The sequence below is a fragment of the Diplotaxodon limnothrissa genome, linkage group LG23, assembly GCF_057381915.1.
Source record: "Diplotaxodon limnothrissa isolate DT_005_m linkage group LG23, D_limnothrissa_male_GT1.1, whole genome shotgun sequence".
NCBI classification, from domain to species: domain Eukaryota; kingdom Metazoa; phylum Chordata; class Actinopteri; order Cichliformes; family Cichlidae; genus Diplotaxodon; species Diplotaxodon limnothrissa.
Window position 1 is genome coordinate 34,183,896 of NC_140617.1, and position 16,288 is coordinate 34,200,183.

Here is a 16,288-nt window from a genome sequence, read left to right on the forward strand (position 1 = left end):
GAAATAAAGGGTTACAATCCAGCATTATGCTGCACATTTCAAATCCCCCATTAATCCAAACGGGCTCAATTGGCCTGCCAATCACATCGACAAACATGGATATATTTTGAAGTGAGGTGTCGGTGTTTTAAAAGAAAAACAGAAAAAAAGAAAGAAAACACCCCGGAGGGGGCGGGATGAGGTAGTGGGGGTGCGTGACGCTTTCGTTTTACAGTGGGAAATAGGAATTCACGTTCCTCAATGGACTCGCTGGTATTTTCGTTTTCTACGTGAGAGAGGTTGCTGTTGGAGAAGCAGGGAGGGAGGCGGGGTTTGTTTGTTTCAAGTGAGTAAAACAGCCAATAGTCGGCGACGCTTTGGCGTGACGGACAGGCACGGCCCCTGCAGGACGCCCCGCCCCCTTATGACTGTGTGTTTTATTCTGTTTTTAGAGCAGCAGCGTCACATGTTGTTTTTCTCCTGGATCTGATCAGTCTGGTCCCCACTGCACTGTTGCTTCTGCCGTGGCGGACATATCCTGCAATGGATTAGAGATTTTTTTTTCTTTTAGCGGTTTGTATTATATATTTATAAATAATTTCTTTATTTTGCGTTTTGCTGTGAGTTTCGAACAAAAAAAGCAAGAGGAATTTGCCGATCTGGACTTGAAAAGAAAAGCGGAGGGAAAATGGCAAGTCCTCCGGCGACGGGAGGACACCTGTTATCTAATGGGACGAATGGGGTGAAGAAGTGCGGATACCTGAGGAAGCAGAAGCACGGACACAGGCGATTTTTTGTGCTCCGGGAGCCGATCGAGCGCTGCCCGGCCCGCCTGGAGTATTATGAGAGCGAGAAGAAATGGAGAAACAAGTCCGCCGCGAAACGGGTTATAACTTTGGACTCCTGTCTGTGCGTAAACAAACGCGCCGACGCCAAACACAAGCACCTCATCGCCCTCTACACCAAGGACGAATACTTCGCCGTAGCTGCAGACAACGAGCAGGAGCAGGAGAGCTGGTACAGGGTTTTGACTGATTTAATAGCTGAGGGGAAAGTGTATGACAGTCCTGCTTCCACTTCCTCTCTAGTTGGCTTTGAAGAGGCCAGTTATGGACTCCTCACTCCGGCAACACCTACCTACAAGGAGGTATGGCAGGTCAACTTGAAATCCAAAGGTTTAGGTCAGGTGAAGAACCTCACTGGAGTGTACAGGCTGTGTTTGTCCAGCAGGACCATCAGCTTTGTGAAACTGAACTCTGAAACAGCTGCTGTCAGTTTACAGCTCATGAATATCAGGAGATGTGGCCACTCAGACAGCTTCTTTTTCATAGAGGTTGGCCGCTCTGCGGTCACGGGGCCCGGGGAGTTCTGGATGCAGGCGGAGGACTCGGTGGTGGCACAGAACATCCACGAAACGATCCTGGATGCCATGAAGGCCATGAAGGAGCTGTCTGAGTTCAGGCCGAGGAGCAAAAGCCAGTCTGCTAGCACCAACCCCATCTCTGTGCCCACGCGGCGCAACCTGAACAATCCCCCCCCAAGTCAGACGGGCCTGGTGAGGAGATCCAGAACCGACAGCATGGCAGCCACATCCCCAGGAAGGAAGGTCACGCCCTGTCGGATAAGAACGTCCAGCGAGGGAGACGGAAGTGTGACCCGGCCTGTGTCAATGTCCATATCTGTAAACGGGAGTCCCACCAGTCCAAACTCTGGGAATCCCCTGAACAGATCCTACACCCTCAGCAATGGGCGCACCTGCAGGATGCTGGAGTCCACATACAACCTCCATCACAGCCGCTCGATGCCAGTGTCCAACTCCCCTCCCGCTGTCTCCAGCCCCATTAGCATGTCTCCACGAGGGGGGGGCAGGATCTCTACTCCTGACAAAGCTAGGCGCCCCTTCAGCTGCAGTGCCTCCATTTCGGGCTCTCTCAGCGATACTGGCTTCATGCTGTGTGATGATTACAGTTCCAGTCCAGGTGAACTCCGGTTCCTCCCCTTTACTCGCAGTGACACCCCCGATTCCCTGTCTAGCACTCCTCCTTCCCGTGACACTAGTGACCCCTGTGGCTACATGATAATGGAGGGAGTAAATGGGAGCAGGTGCAACAGGGGTGAGAGTCTGGCTTACAGGAAAAGAACACACTCCCTCACCACACCGCGTCAACAGAGGGTGGTAGCGCCGTTGTCCTCAGCCTCTCTGGATGAGTACACGCTTATGAAGATGACCCACGGACAGAGCTCCCACTCTGCCTCACCCAAAGTGTGTTACCCGGAGGATTACGGTGATATTGAAATCGGTTCATCCAGAAGCTCCAGCAGCAACCTTGGTGACGATGGCTATATGCCCATGATACCAGGTATAGCACCTCAGTCTGGCAAGGCAGACAACTACGTGCCTATGAGCCCCATGTGCGTCTCTGCACCGAAGCAGATTGTGAACCCTAGGGTGCATCCTCAGGCGGCTGCCAGTGGCAGCTACAAGACCAACTCCCCTTCCTCCAGTTCCCTAGAAGACAACGGATACATGAGAATGTGGTGTGGCGCTAAATCCTCCATGGAAAGCCCAGATCGGCATGGTGAATACATGAACATGTCCCCTGGAAACCCACCTCCTCTCCAGACTCCACCAGATTACTGCTTGGGCCTGCTGGCTGCTGAACCCACATCAGTTAGATCAGCATATCAGACCGGCTCCCTCACACTACCTGCTAAACTGCAGGCCTCCAAGAATGAAGATAACAGCCAGTATGTGCTGATGAGTCCCCAGAGTTTGAGGCAGAGACCTGGGGAGTCTGACTATTATTCAGTGATGCAACCCAGTGCAGCTCACTCCTCACCGCTGTGCCCCTCAGCACCCTCCCCAATCAGACACAGCCGGGCTGAGAACCTCTCCTACAGGGGGAGGCTGGGCAGGCCTAACAGGCTGTCTCTGGACACACTCAGAACCCTGCCCAGCATGAATGAACATCCCCTCCCAGGGGAGCCCAGGAGCCCTGGGGAGTACATTAACATCGACTTCAGTGGTGCCAGATTCTCTCCGCCCTCTGTCGTATCCACAGAGAGCCAGTCTTCATCATTGGGCTCCAGCGGTGGGGGTCCTGGGAGGTCATCTCTAGCAGACTACATAAACCTGGAGCTGGGATCACACTCGCCCAAGGATGCTGACACTCCTGCTGAGCGCTTGGACACACTCCCAGAGCTAACCTTGTGCCCCTGCTCGGAGGAGGATGGCGTATACCATGTGGATAGTGAGAAAGACTCCCAGGGCCTCAGTGATGAGGTGAAAAATGATTACACTGAGATGACATTTGGGATGACCAGTTTGCCCCCACAGCTCGTACCTCTGAACGCAGCAAGGTGTGTGTCTGTTTGTTGTGTTTTATCACTAATTATTATTTATTTAAAGTATTTGGTTGTGTGTTTTGGTAAAAATCCTGGTTCACTGCAGGTGGCAACAAAACGTCATTTAAATTAAATTCATATTTAGTTTTAGTCACATTTTTAGTTATTTTTATCTTAATTTCTCTGCTTCTGTTTTCCAGTAGTCAGGGCAGCAGAGAGAAGATGCGCTCCATGGAAGACCAGGGTATTCCAGAGCACATTGGGGTCTTCCTGCTCGGTCCAAACTCCTCCTCCACAGTGGACCCTGACTGCTCTGCCAAGGTAATCAGGGCAAATCCACAGGGACGCCGGCGCCACAGCTCTGAAACGTTCTCATCTACTGCCACTGTGACCCCGGTCTTCGCATCCTTTGCTCGTGGCGACGCCGTGAAGAGGCACAGCTCAGTGGAGAACATCTCGTCACGGAGCAGCGAAGGTTCTGACGAGGAGTACGGCAGCCCTGAGAACCGGCAGAGCTCAGAGGGTTACCCCAATGGACTCAACTATATTGCCTTGAACCTTGAGAAGTGTGAGGATCTGGTCGGCTTCAAACCCACCAGCAGCTGCAAAGGGGGCATCAATGGATTGCACAGCTCACCATATGTCTGCCTGGGATTCAAGGAGGCTGCAACCACTGCCAAAGGTGGGTCAGGTTTATGTCAGATACTGCTGAATAAAATATCCAAACAGTCAGATTTTAGCACAGGGAATGAAGGGTTTCAGGAATGTGGGAGGCATCTCTTTAATTAAAAAGAAAGCGGTACTGCACAGATGAAAAATTTGGGAGGAAAAAAAATATGAGAGACTTGAATTTCCTCTAGATTCAAATTCAAACTGGCCCTCAGCAGCGGATGCTGCCTTCAAGTGCTCATTTTAAGCTTCTACTTTTGAGTTCTTCTGTGAGTAGTTAATCTCTTTGTGCTTAAATGTTAGGGTGCTACTGGGAATTGGGAGTGCCCAAATAAAGCGAGGAAAGCAGCAGCAATTTTAAAGATACTCTTAACTGCTTTTAAGATCACTATCAGAGAATTTGCAGTATTTCCCACAACATGTGAACACACCATGTGACTGCTATGAAACGTGACCAGGCTGAGGGCTGTGAAGTAAACAAGCACCGTGACAGAGCAGGATGCTGCCTCGCTGTTGCTGTCGTGGGCTGATGATACCGAAAATACAAGCTCAGAGTTCCACCGACGCTTATAAAGAGTCGAAGTTTGTTGCAAAAATGGGCAGAAATTCCAAATTAGAGATTCATTTTAAACCTCATGCAAAAAAATTCCAGAGCAACTAATAAGTCATTAAATATTTATCTGTGAAGTGTATGTAACTGGTTTACTGTGGATGGTTATTAGCAGGCATAACCCAGTTGTCGATGTCACGGGAATCCTAGTGGAGGCTTCCTGTCAGCTGTAATGTCTCTCTGAGCCGCAGGCATTTCCGGCTGTTGTTTTTCAGTTGGGTAGGCATTAGGATGTGTTGCACATCAATGTGACCTCTACAGACTCCTTATTCCCACCATCCTGTGATCAATACTGCGTCCCAGAATATCCCAGTGAGCAAAACAAAAGCCCCAGTGTGGGGCAGTAGACGAAAGGATCATGGGGGAAGCAAACAAAAAGTGCTGTGGAGTGGGGGGCAGCACAGTTTTGACTTTAAAGCTAAGTGTGACTCTTTGACACCCTTGCCATCCAACTGAGACATGCAGCTCACATGTGCTTGCAAGTACGTAGAGGTCGGAGGGGGTGGAGGGATGTTGTACCCCCCAATGTGAGGCCCAGTGTAAGTGGATATATGTGCATGTCCTTGTGAGCAATGACTAGGGGAAAACAACAAAGCAGGGCCATCAGGTAACTGGATGTCATGGTCTGCATTCCTGGCTGAGCTGGTTAGAAAAAGTTGCTGTGAGAGGGGGTTTGCTTTTCTCTGGCTCCAGGCCGATTGAACAGACGGTGGCTTTTATTTTACCACAAAGCCCCCCCTCATGTGAGGAGGTTTGATTTTTAGGATGTAGAAATGGGTAGGGGGGGGGTTCTGTTAAGTTATTAGTATTTGGAGAGTCAGTGGCACTCTGGTAAATAAAGCGGAATGTAACAATACCGAGACAGTGACATGTTTGTTTTTGTCTCTGCAGGCTTGCACGTGTCCCCAACTCATGTTTTTGACAAGTGCTAATATTTTTATGACACTAATAAAGCTTTTGAATTGACCATGGAGAGGAAGGGGACAGGGGGAGGGAACATACATGTGGACTCTAGCACGTACACATAGGGTGGTTTTTTTTTTCTCTCTGTTTCTTCTTCTTTTTTTCCCTTTTTTTTTTTTTTTTTTTTTTTTTTTTTCCAGCGGTGGAGCCTGTATCCTTGAATGCTTGGCAAAGATGTGCATAGGGAGAGAGAGTGTGTAGGCTGTGTTGTTTTCCAGTGCTGCCTGCCTGTTTGCGGGAGAGCGAGTAAATGCGTGCATAATGGGGCAGGATGGCACGTGCACTCCGCTGCCCTTCTGTCTCATTAGTCTGTTCACTTAGAAGAAGTAAGCAGAGAGAGAGAGAAGGAGGCGGGGGCGGCAGAGTGCTCGGTAGAAAGGGGAGGGGAGGCTTTCTGGCTTTTTAAAGGAACAAATAAACTCATCTGTGAGGCCCCTCTTCCACTGAGGTACATTCTGGGAGAGCGGGAGCCCTTGTTTACCCGGTTCCTCTGCTGCGCGGTGAAGCAGGGTGAAGGAGGTCAGAGCATTCTGCAAGGGAGGATTTTGGCACCTGGCCCCGCTGGCGGAGGGCTTTGATCCCGTGTTTATAGGGACGGCACACTGGGCTCCTGGACCGTGTGCCACTCTGACCCAAAAGTCTGCAGGTTTTCAATACAGCCAAACACCCCTGCTGATTAATTTTATACTCGCAGGTAAATGCAGTTTGGCCCGGTGGGTAACTTTCACTCTAAAGTGAGGATTAAAGCAACTAAACACCCAAATTGCTCCTCCTTCCATGTGACAGCCTTGCATTTTGAAAAAAAACGTGACGTGCTGCTTCCTGGTTTGTTGTTTTTTCTTGTTTGTTTTTCTCTATGCTCCACCTCCAGTGAGCTTAAATGCCTGGCATAAGTATCAGGAGTTTGTTTACCTCCTGTTTTGTCAGGGAGCCAGGCCATGTGACTCAGAGGCGGTGTTTACTGCCGCGCTTACCCAAGTAGGCTGTCTCCACTTGCGGCCCTGGCTAGCCGCAGCTCAGCCAGGTGGATGTTCTGTACCAGACTCAGATTAGCCAAGTCAGCCGTCTCTGTTTCCACCACCTCTGACTAATACCTTTATCTGACGGCACCAATCAGCTCCTGCTTCCTGTGATGATTGAAGAGATCATTCCTAATGCTGTATTGATATGATTGTCCTTCACTAGACTTACGGCTGTACGTTTTGTTTAAGCATTGAGGGGAACACATTAGGCAGTGGGTTTGGACCTGATCTGTTTGACTGTCAGACACTTTCCTTAAAATTAGGTGGATTTCACATCTTTTTTGCAGAAAGTTGTGATGCAAGCATCTTTATGTAAAAAAACAAGCATCAGGAATGGATGAAGTGCATTCTGTATCACTTTTTGGGGAAATAACCTGCTTAAATGCTCATGGTGCAGATGTGTTTGTGTTCACGTTGGACACTTTGCATGCATTCAAAACAAGAGATCCATATTTTGGGCTGATGCAAAACGACTGCAGTGATCACAAAAGCATAATTTCCAAAATGTTGTTAAAGGTGAAGTTTGCCCTTCTTGCAGCTGCTAACCAAGCCATGCACTGTTGCCTCTGAAACCTCAGCTTCTTGTTGCTATTTCCAGTCTGGAAAGCGCAGAATCAGAATCTGCTTTATTGAGTACACGTGTATGTGTATGCATACAAGGAACTGGGCATTCAGAATTCTTTCTCTGCTGTTAATATACTTATCAGAATAGACATAACAGTCATCTGTACAGTTGTATCAAATTACAACATAGCAGCTCACCATTCTGATGAGTTTCAGAATGAGTTTCTGACATGCACAATTTAACTTTTAAAAGCAGCATCCATCTCTGTATACTTTATTATCAGCTTGGACTGTGACATAACAATCTTGAGCTCCCTTGAGCTTAAAAAAACCTAGTGTTTAACAAGAGATTTCTCAAATGTATCCAAAACAGAACTGCAATAGCCAGATCAAGGGAAGCTATATAATAATGGCGTATGAAATGATGTCATCTTGTCTTAAGATACACGGTACAGTTTTGGGTTGCACAAGTGATATTGTGTGTGTGTGTGTGTGTGTGTGTGTGTGTGTGTGTGTACTGGATGAATTAAAGAGGTCCAGGAATGGAGCTCTGTGGCACACTTGTAATAATAGCAAGGTAATTTGGTCTGAAACCTTTGGAACACTACTGCTAGAAAGACACTTATTGAAAACAGAAATAGTTAGCAAACTAGTGAAACTTTCCAAAAACTGGAAACATGCACGTGTTATAAATCTATACCTAGAATAGCGGTGTTTATCTGTGGGCTTCAATTTTAACTAAACATTAGCAGAAGGTGGGAAATAGACTGAGGCCTAAGGGGGCTGCAAGTCCAAAAGGAGCCCTGCTGTGTCACTTCAAGTCCCTCCTGAGTGCTAGTGGCAGATGGCCATTTTCCGGAGTGCGCATGGGTTTGTTAAGGGGGGGGGGTTAAACACCTGCCATCCTGTTCTTTCTTTACACACTGTCATTACACTGATTTCCCTTACACATGCATACAAACTACCTGGTAAACGTACATATATCCTGCTATATTTCTCTCTGCAGTACACACCCAAACTCCAAACCGGTTAACCCCCCCACCCCCACCCCCAACCCAGACCATCTGCTGCGCCCACAGGCTACAGAGTGTATCAGTTCTGTGTGTGTGTGTGTGTGTGTGTGTGTGTGTGTGTGTGTGTGTGTGTGTGTGTGTGTGTGTGTGTGTGTAATTTGTTGGCCAGATTAGAGACATCCGCGTCCATCTCCTCAAATCCCACTTCCCCCCTGACGTCATTCGGTTGGTTGTATTGTGAGTGATGTCATTGCAAAGTGCATGCAGTGGGTAAATGCACCCACTGCATGCACTGTGTATCTGTTACACAAATTTCCACTGATTCGTGTCCTTGATGTCAGAGGGGGAAGCAAGCAAAAGCGGTCTAAGTTGCCCAGCCATGCATTACTAAGTTACTCAGAGCATGCCCAGTAGACCAGGTTGTTATTCAGTTCCCAAAGTAAGGGCTGAGATTTGTGTTATGCATCACGAGATAAATGGTAGGGGGGAAAAGTATCTTGTTTTGCTTTTTTGCTAAAAATGGGTTTTTGTACAGGAAATTCAAACTCCATTCGAAATATTAAAACTTGATGGCACAATTACTAGCAGATAAATTGTGCATTTAATGGTTGCATTGGAACTATTGCATCCTCTTTAAATGTTTACCCCAACAAAGAGCTCTGTTTGGATTTTACAGCCACATTTAAAAAAACATTTATTTTTTTTTCCGCAATTTGTGGATTTACTCCTAAAGATGACACCTGATTGTACCCATTAGCCTGATTGCACAATCCATTCTTGCTATACCCTGACCCTTGAACACATACGCATGCCGGCTGTTAAATAGTTTATTTACACCTGCATCAGAGGAAAATTGAAGTTGGGATCTTACTAAAATAACAAAGAACGGCAAACAACCAAAGCAGGAACTCCAGAAATGCCATGTTACATGATATATGGAGAACAAACACGTAATGCCAAAGGCTCCTATGTCAGAGTTTCCAATGGTGTGTGTGTGTGTGTGTGTGTGTGTGTGTGTGTGTCACGGCTCAGTGAGAAGGAGGGGGGCTAAAGTAGGCCGGGATGTTCCAGACAGAAGCGCTAGCTGCTAGATAACTGCGTGGCCAGCGTTCCCCACATTTAACCAGCCACGGCTCCAGATGAGATTATAGCCTCTGCGGGCAAGATTAGACGGCCAAGGGTAGATCAGCAAGAGCCGGTGGATGCTCCATGGAGAGGAGCTGGGGAATGCGTAATGTAAGGTGCGGGCATTTAGGATGTTTTGTCCGAATTTGAACATGTTTATAAAGCTGAATTCAACAGAAATCTGACCCTGACTGTAAAATGATCTCGTCATTATAGTCAATCTCTGAAAAATCATATAAGATCGAGGGACTTATCTTTGGATTTAGTGATTAACATCTCTAACATCCTCCTCAGCTACACTATCATCTTATGGGGCCTAAAATATCTTCAAAAGATCTAAACGTGTGGTTCTGTGAAAGAGAACTGGGCTGCTTGTTTATAAGAGCGCTGAATGACAGATCCAAAAATGGCAGCTTTTCAGGAACTAACACAAACAGCCTGATCGCTGCGCATATTTGAGGTCGTTCAGCTGGCTTTTTTTTTTCTTCCCCAGGGTTTCATCAGCCTTACAGTGCTAAAGTTTTCTTAGCTCAAACTGTTTAAGGACATTGATGCTCCCTGTCTTTTTCAGATCCTACCGCGGCTGCATTTCCACAGAAAGAAAACAAATGTTCCATTCTTATCGTCTATTGCAGCATAAATGCAGCCACAGTTCCTTTCCGTTTGTTTAATATTAGAGATGCTGCTGTACCGCTTGTAGCTGCGCTAAGCGTGTGTCCAGAGCAGCATGACAGGAACACCCACCCCCTCCTCATCTTTCTGCATCCTAGATTATGTAATTATGCTTGCTGTGGATGAGCCCCTTTGCCCCACCACACACAAACTGTCCTTCAAGTCTTTCCTGGGCTAAACAGCTGGTGTATTAAGATCAGAACATTACTATCCAATAAGGCCCAGCATACACACAAACATACTTTTAACACCTTCAGCTGCAGGATACTTTTTATTGGACAAAAGATCTTCATATTTAGTCAGTAGCAGCTCTAGAAATGTGAGGTCAAAATGACCCAACATTAGCTCTGTGGATAAGAGGCATAGCTTCAAATACCAAAGTGCCTTTAAATCAATAACCAGGCTAGAGTCAGATTATACAACATGTGTGATATTGATGTAAAAAAAACAAACGTGTTGTTGTTTTAGATGTGTAAAACTATATGTTCAGAACTGTCCCATGTGTGTGGCACCCACTTGATATTTAAGCTGTTTTTCCCTGTGCCTCCTTGTTATTGTGACACACAAAACCCTAATCTGAGCCTGTGAATGAGTTCACTCTGTACAGTACATGTGTACCTTACAGAGTGAACACTGTTCTCTCAGAGGCCCTCATGTCTGTTGCCTCAAGAGAGCTGCTTAATTGGCACCAGTGTTGTTTGTGGGGAAACTATCAGACTACTAACACGGGTCATTTCCTTTTAGGATGACTGTTACAGTTTTCTAGTTAAAGAACTTGTGTTTTGAATTGTCGAAGAACCAGATTTGTCAAGTCATTGGATGTTTTGCAGCATTAAAGGTGCAGTGTGGGTCTTTTTGGCCACTAGTGGTGCTATAGAGCAGCGTTTGGCCAGCTGACCTTACAGGTGCTTTATGAAAAAACAGTTCTTAGATCTTGGATGATATTCGCACAAGATTTAGTCATTTTGTTTCCAAACAAAGAAAATTGAGGCTTTAAGTCTCCATTCATTAAACTGCTTAAAGTGAGGCTTATTTGCGTGGATTTACATGCCAAGAATTTGAGTGTGCTTTGCTTGACAGTTGGATGCAAATGACCAAATATGCATATGATCGTTAGAGGGTGCAAGTTGAGGTGTACTAGTTTATTTGGCTTAGCCACTGTAAGAATGAAAATGTTAAATATTTTTATTAACTGTTGTTTTCTCTCTCTTGTAATCTCTTCCAGACTGAAGGACTTGATCTGTCCTCTGACTTGGCATCTTGACTGACCTGCTGCTCAAAAGGAAGAGAGAAAAAAAAAAAAAAAAAAACAGAAAAAAAACAACAAAAAAAACCCAAACTTTGCCCTTTTACGGGGCTCTGCAGCCCGAAAAGACTGTGTGGACCCTCGGCATCACAAATACACACTTGGGACACAAGCAGATCACCATCTATGCATGTCATGGATTTGCTGATGGCAGGGCAGGTGTGTTTGTGTGGATGGGTGTGTTAATGTGTTGTGAATCGGTGTGTCTCCTGCACTTTTAGAGGCCATTTCTCCTGTGACCCAGTTTTTGGCACAAGCACAGAAGATAGTCAGACAATAACAGAAGTCTAATGGTACCCAAATACTATTTATTTACTTGAGGGTAGTTTTATGACTGCCTGCATGTGTGTGCGTGTTTCTGACAAAAATACGACCAACAGTTATGCCAGTGAACAATGAAACCTAGAAATGGCCAAGGGAGAGAGGATACTAAGGTACACTGAGTATACTTAGATTAGATACTTTATTTATTTTTGGATGATGAATGTCTGAAAAGACCTACACAATGCCTTAATGTCTATACTGTCCTTATGTTTTCTATGAAACAAGTGATAAATATTCTATTATTGTATGTTTGTTTGGACCTACATCTCTATATTGTTATTCTCTTGTGGAAAGTAAAATGCCTAGTTTACCATTAAATCTATATATTATTTAAGAAATGTACAGTACTGTGGGGCTGCTTGAGAGCTGATTTATTGTATTGATATTAAAGTATTTTCTTAATTAATAATTTCTTATTAATTGTACCTTAGTTTATTTTTTGTCCAATCAGAAGTGCTGGACTAAAAGAAATATATTTCTAAATGTCTTCAAGAGTTATGCATGTCTATATAACTCAGCTCAGACCCCCACAACACCAGGCATCTGAATGCACTGTACCTCCCACAGCTCCTCAGTCACTTGAGCCTGAAAACCTCACACACTCCTACCTTCAAACCTACGGCCTGCTGTTTAGCTCGATGCAGGTCGCCCTGCTGTGATATCGTTTGACTGTACAATTGTCTAGGCGAGGTGATAACGGAGGGGTGGAGCCAACGATAGCTGTTGAGGTTGGGGAGCGCAGTTGAGCCGATATCTGGTCGGCAAGGGAGAGCTGAAGAAAAGGGGAACGGGGCACCGAGGGGGAGGAGGGCTGGGCAGCAAAGAAAATGTAGCACAAGAGAGGCCCACAGCCACATGTGACATCCCCACGGAGGCTCACGGAAGAGTCAGCTGTCTGGAAAATATGATTACTTTGCAGACAGTATAACAAAATTAGAGCTAGCTGAAGAAAATTATATAAGGTTACGAATTAAAGCAAGCCGTTGTAATTGAATTATTATGTAATAATTGGGGCAGGGATAGCTCAGTAGGTAAAGTGGTCGCCCCATGATCGGAAGGTCGGCGGTTCGAATCCACTTAACGGCTACCCTGAGGTACCCCTGAGCAAGGTACCGTCCCTACACACTGCTCCCCGGGCGCCTGCTTAGTGGGCTGCCCACTGCTTCACTGAGTGAATGGGTCAAATGCAGAGAAAAACAAGTAATTTCCCCATGGGGATCAATAAAGTATCCATTATTATTATCATTATTATTATTATTATTAATTATTTCGTGACAGTACAATGCATTAGCCCAAGCAAAGAAGAGTAGAAGTCAGCAATAGTAATAAATATAATGATAACTAAATGGACATAACAAAGATGTATCACACAAATGTGTCTATTTAACGTTTGCTATTATTAGTTACCATTAGCCTGTGGCTACCTGTGACCCCCCCCATTAGCAACTGTTTATTCCAGACCAATATATGTCTGAACTCCTAAGAGAACAATCTGTATGTGTATGTTTTTCTGTTTCTGAACATGCTAACATACTGTGTAAAGCTAATAAGTCTAAAGAAATTTCAGAAGTAAGCAAACTGGCTAATGTTATCAAAAGCTCGGTAATGCTAGGACTGTTAGCAAATGTTGCTAATGTTAACTCGTAGACACAAAACCTTTAACTTTACTGTTTGCAATATTCACAGTTTAATTTGCTAGAGGAAAAATTTGTTATTTCCTCTTTAGAAAAACTGGCTTGTTTTAATTTGATGAATCCAGTTGGGGGGAAATTATTAAAAGAAAAAACAAATCTGAATCAAGACTCTTTCTGTGAACCTCCAAAATGGCCGCTAGGGTATTTGTTTTCAAGGTAAATTTAAAGCACTCTATCGGTATCCTAACTGTGGTCTTTGTGCCGTCTGCTGTGGCAACTCCAACTGGCTCTCTACCCCTTTAGTGTACAGTAGATTGTAAAATTTTATGTCTGAATGTATCGTTGAGCTGGTGGAAACACCTCAGAAACAATGTGCAAATGGTTTTGACAAGAGTGAAATAATATTGGAGCTTTACCACACTAAGTCGTGGTATCTATTTATCTTCATAATCTTGAATGTGTATATTATGTATATAGAGTTTAACTAAAGAAAAAAATCTATTGGATATACATAAAGTACTTAGATTTAAAATATGTTGCGATGATATTCCTCTGTAAAGACTTTGGCTACCGATTTTTTTAAAGAGGGGATGGGGGCGTTTTGGGAAATACAGTTTATGTTATTCTTTTCTCCCTCACAGTGACTATATGGGGAAAAAAAATTATCTTTGTCTATTTTACTATAGAAATCTCTTTGCCTTGTTGACACACTTTACCTAATGGCATATGCAATAGTGACATGAATAAAATCTAGTTTACAACTGTGGAACCAAATGTAATGTTGCATTGATTTCTTTTTCTTTATTGTGATGAGCAGGAGCTGCTTAGCTCTTTGTACATTTCTCTTTCTGCCAAGTGTTTTTGTTTTTCCATGGCTGGGAACTCTGTTCGCGACATGTCTAAATGCGCTTTCCCCATTTCTGTGTCCATAGACAGATTTTTCTTTATCCACTCATCTTTGATTCACTCAGTTTGAATGTGTTGTCTTCCAGTGTACATAATTCAATATACTGTTTATTGTGATGCACACAAGAGATGATTATAATGATTTATAAATTTTGGTAGTCGAGTATTGCTTTTGTCTGTATTAATTATGAATAGCAAACCTAAGGAAATAAATGAATTTATTTAAAGAGCTACTGTTTTTGTCCTTATTTTTTCATTACCATAAGTTGTATTTCTTGCAAACTACATCATAACAGTAATTACTAATTTCTTTCTTTGTTTCATATGTTTAATACATAATACATAACATGCATCATTATGAAGCCAAACTGCACGGCAATATCTGTTTACATCTACAGTTTGCTAGCTAACAAGCTGATAATAAAACCAAGACAGGCTGCAGCAGCAAAATCTAGAACTGATCCAGAAAGACGTGTCTGTTTGATTGCTTATGATTTGTAACATTACACCCACACTCACAACAGTACTTTTTAAGGCACGGTATTCTCAATTTAATTTAGAAAATATCCCTGTCTATATGAAAACACAAACATCAAGTCCTGTCAAAGGCATGCCAAAGAAACAAGTTGTGATATAACCCCAACCATATAGAAAAACTGGCCAATAAGATGACACACAATCTGACTAAAAACCAAATAAAAGTACACAGCTTTGATGCTGCAAGACAAAATCTTATTTTCCTTTTCCACAAGTAAAAACACAAACCGAGTTTCCAAAAAAGCAGTTTTTAAAAGCTCTACTTCCAGCGACCTAAAATGCTGTTTACATGTGCATGAAAGGCCAAAATGGAGAGTAAAAATAACTATGTAGGTATGGACAATGCCAAAGAATGTTTTTTGCTGCTATTTTACACAGTGCATTATTTATCTAAGTTAAGTTCAAATGTGCAAAACTATGTTAAATATATCTGCAAATATGTGTCATTAAAGTGACCGAATTCATATAATAACTATGCTTTTATTAGATATTTTATTTTAAGGGAAAAGGAAGGAAGGTTTATAGATCCTAAGAAACATCTTTAACAGCTCTAAATGAAAGCGTAACTTTAAATGAAGAAATTAATGAGATAAAAGAAGAAGAAAGAAACACTGGGGATATCATCGTATATTTGGCACTTTGTCAAACAGCTCCCTGACTGTGTGTGAAGAGAGGAGGATATCCTTTCTCTGTCCTGTGGAGAGTGAAGAGCTGGAGTCTCCAGCCAGAACTTTCTCTCTGTGTTTTTATTTCAGGCTGAGGCAGAAGCAGGAAGCTCATACTGAGCCAATGACTTCCTGCCAAGCCAACTGGATCCAGAAAAGACTGTGTAGTCAGAGCTGGAAGGTCAGGAGATTCAACACGAGAGTGGTGTCAATTTGCATTCTTGCTCTCCACATGATAAGAAATAATTTCCTGAAATGTCTATTCTTTCAAACTTGAATCCATTTATTTTTAAAGATTTCGTTCAAAAGAAATTGCCCCAGTGGAGTTGCTACACTAAAATATATTAGCAATAGTGTATTTGTATAGCTTTCCTGTAGCCACAACAATACATTTAGTGGGTGTGCTGAGGGTGATCTCATTAGTCCACCACTGAAAATGCCTTTCATTAAAACTGATTACATCTGGACTACACTGATATTCCAATAAGAATCTAGTTTCAGACAGGCACCTTAGGTCTCACAGTGTAATTAAAATGCATCTGTGACCCTTTAATAATCAATCAGCATTGCTTTCTAAGTCTCCCATGTAGACACAAAAATGAGCACACACACAAGCAGCCACTGAGGACTCACCTCTAGCTGGTGTGTATTAATTAGCAGTATGACACTGTCATCGGGGGCTCTGCACTGCTGCCAGAAAGAAACCAGCCTTACATAAGACCCCTCTAGCAAGCCACCAGCAGGAACACAGTGTTCCTCACCCCTCTCCACACTGACTGTCTGAAACTGAATTTTTATTTTTTTTAAATCAGCATCATTCCTTTCCCTTTTCTTTAAAAATCTTTCTATGGGCATTTCTGATCCAAAGGCAAACCACAGGAGAAGGAAAGAAAAGCAGCAGGTTTTTGCTCTGCAGCGCTTCTGTCATTGTGCTCAACAAAGGGGACTAAACAG

The 16,288-nt window shown here is 43.8% G+C and overlaps 1 protein-coding gene across 3 annotated transcripts; it reads left to right on the forward strand.

The window, feature by feature from the left end:
* Positions 1–453: 453 nt before the first annotated feature.
* Positions 454–14,353, forward strand: LOC146608579 (insulin receptor substrate 2-like). Of its 3 annotated transcripts, XM_085347210.1 has the most exons (3): positions 454–3,339; positions 3,525–4,006; positions 11,188–14,353. In XM_085347210.1, exons 1-3 carry the CDS (start codon positions 668–670, stop codon positions 11,190–11,192), a joined length of 3,159 nt encoding a protein of 1,052 aa, XP_085203336.1. In that variant the 5' UTR covers positions 454–667; the 3' UTR covers positions 11,193–14,353. The 3 variants fall into 3 exon arrangements, with proteins under 3 accessions (XP_085203336.1, XP_085203334.1, XP_085203335.1); XM_085347208.1 differs by lacking the exon at positions 11,188–14,353 and having other exon boundaries at positions 3,525–5,626; XM_085347209.1 differs by lacking the exon at positions 11,188–14,353 and having other exon boundaries at positions 3,528–5,626.
* The last annotated feature ends 1,935 nt before the right edge of the window (positions 14,354–16,288 follow it).

Coding starts and splice junctions, on each gene's coding strand:
- LOC146608579 (XM_085347208.1), top strand. CDS start 668: ATGGCAAGTCCTCCGGCGACGGGAGGACACCTGTTATCTAATGGGACG. Junction 3,340..3,524: donor GTACCTCTGAACGCAGCAAG/GTGTGTGTCTGT, acceptor TCTGTTTTCCAG/TAGTCAGGGCAGCAGAGAGA.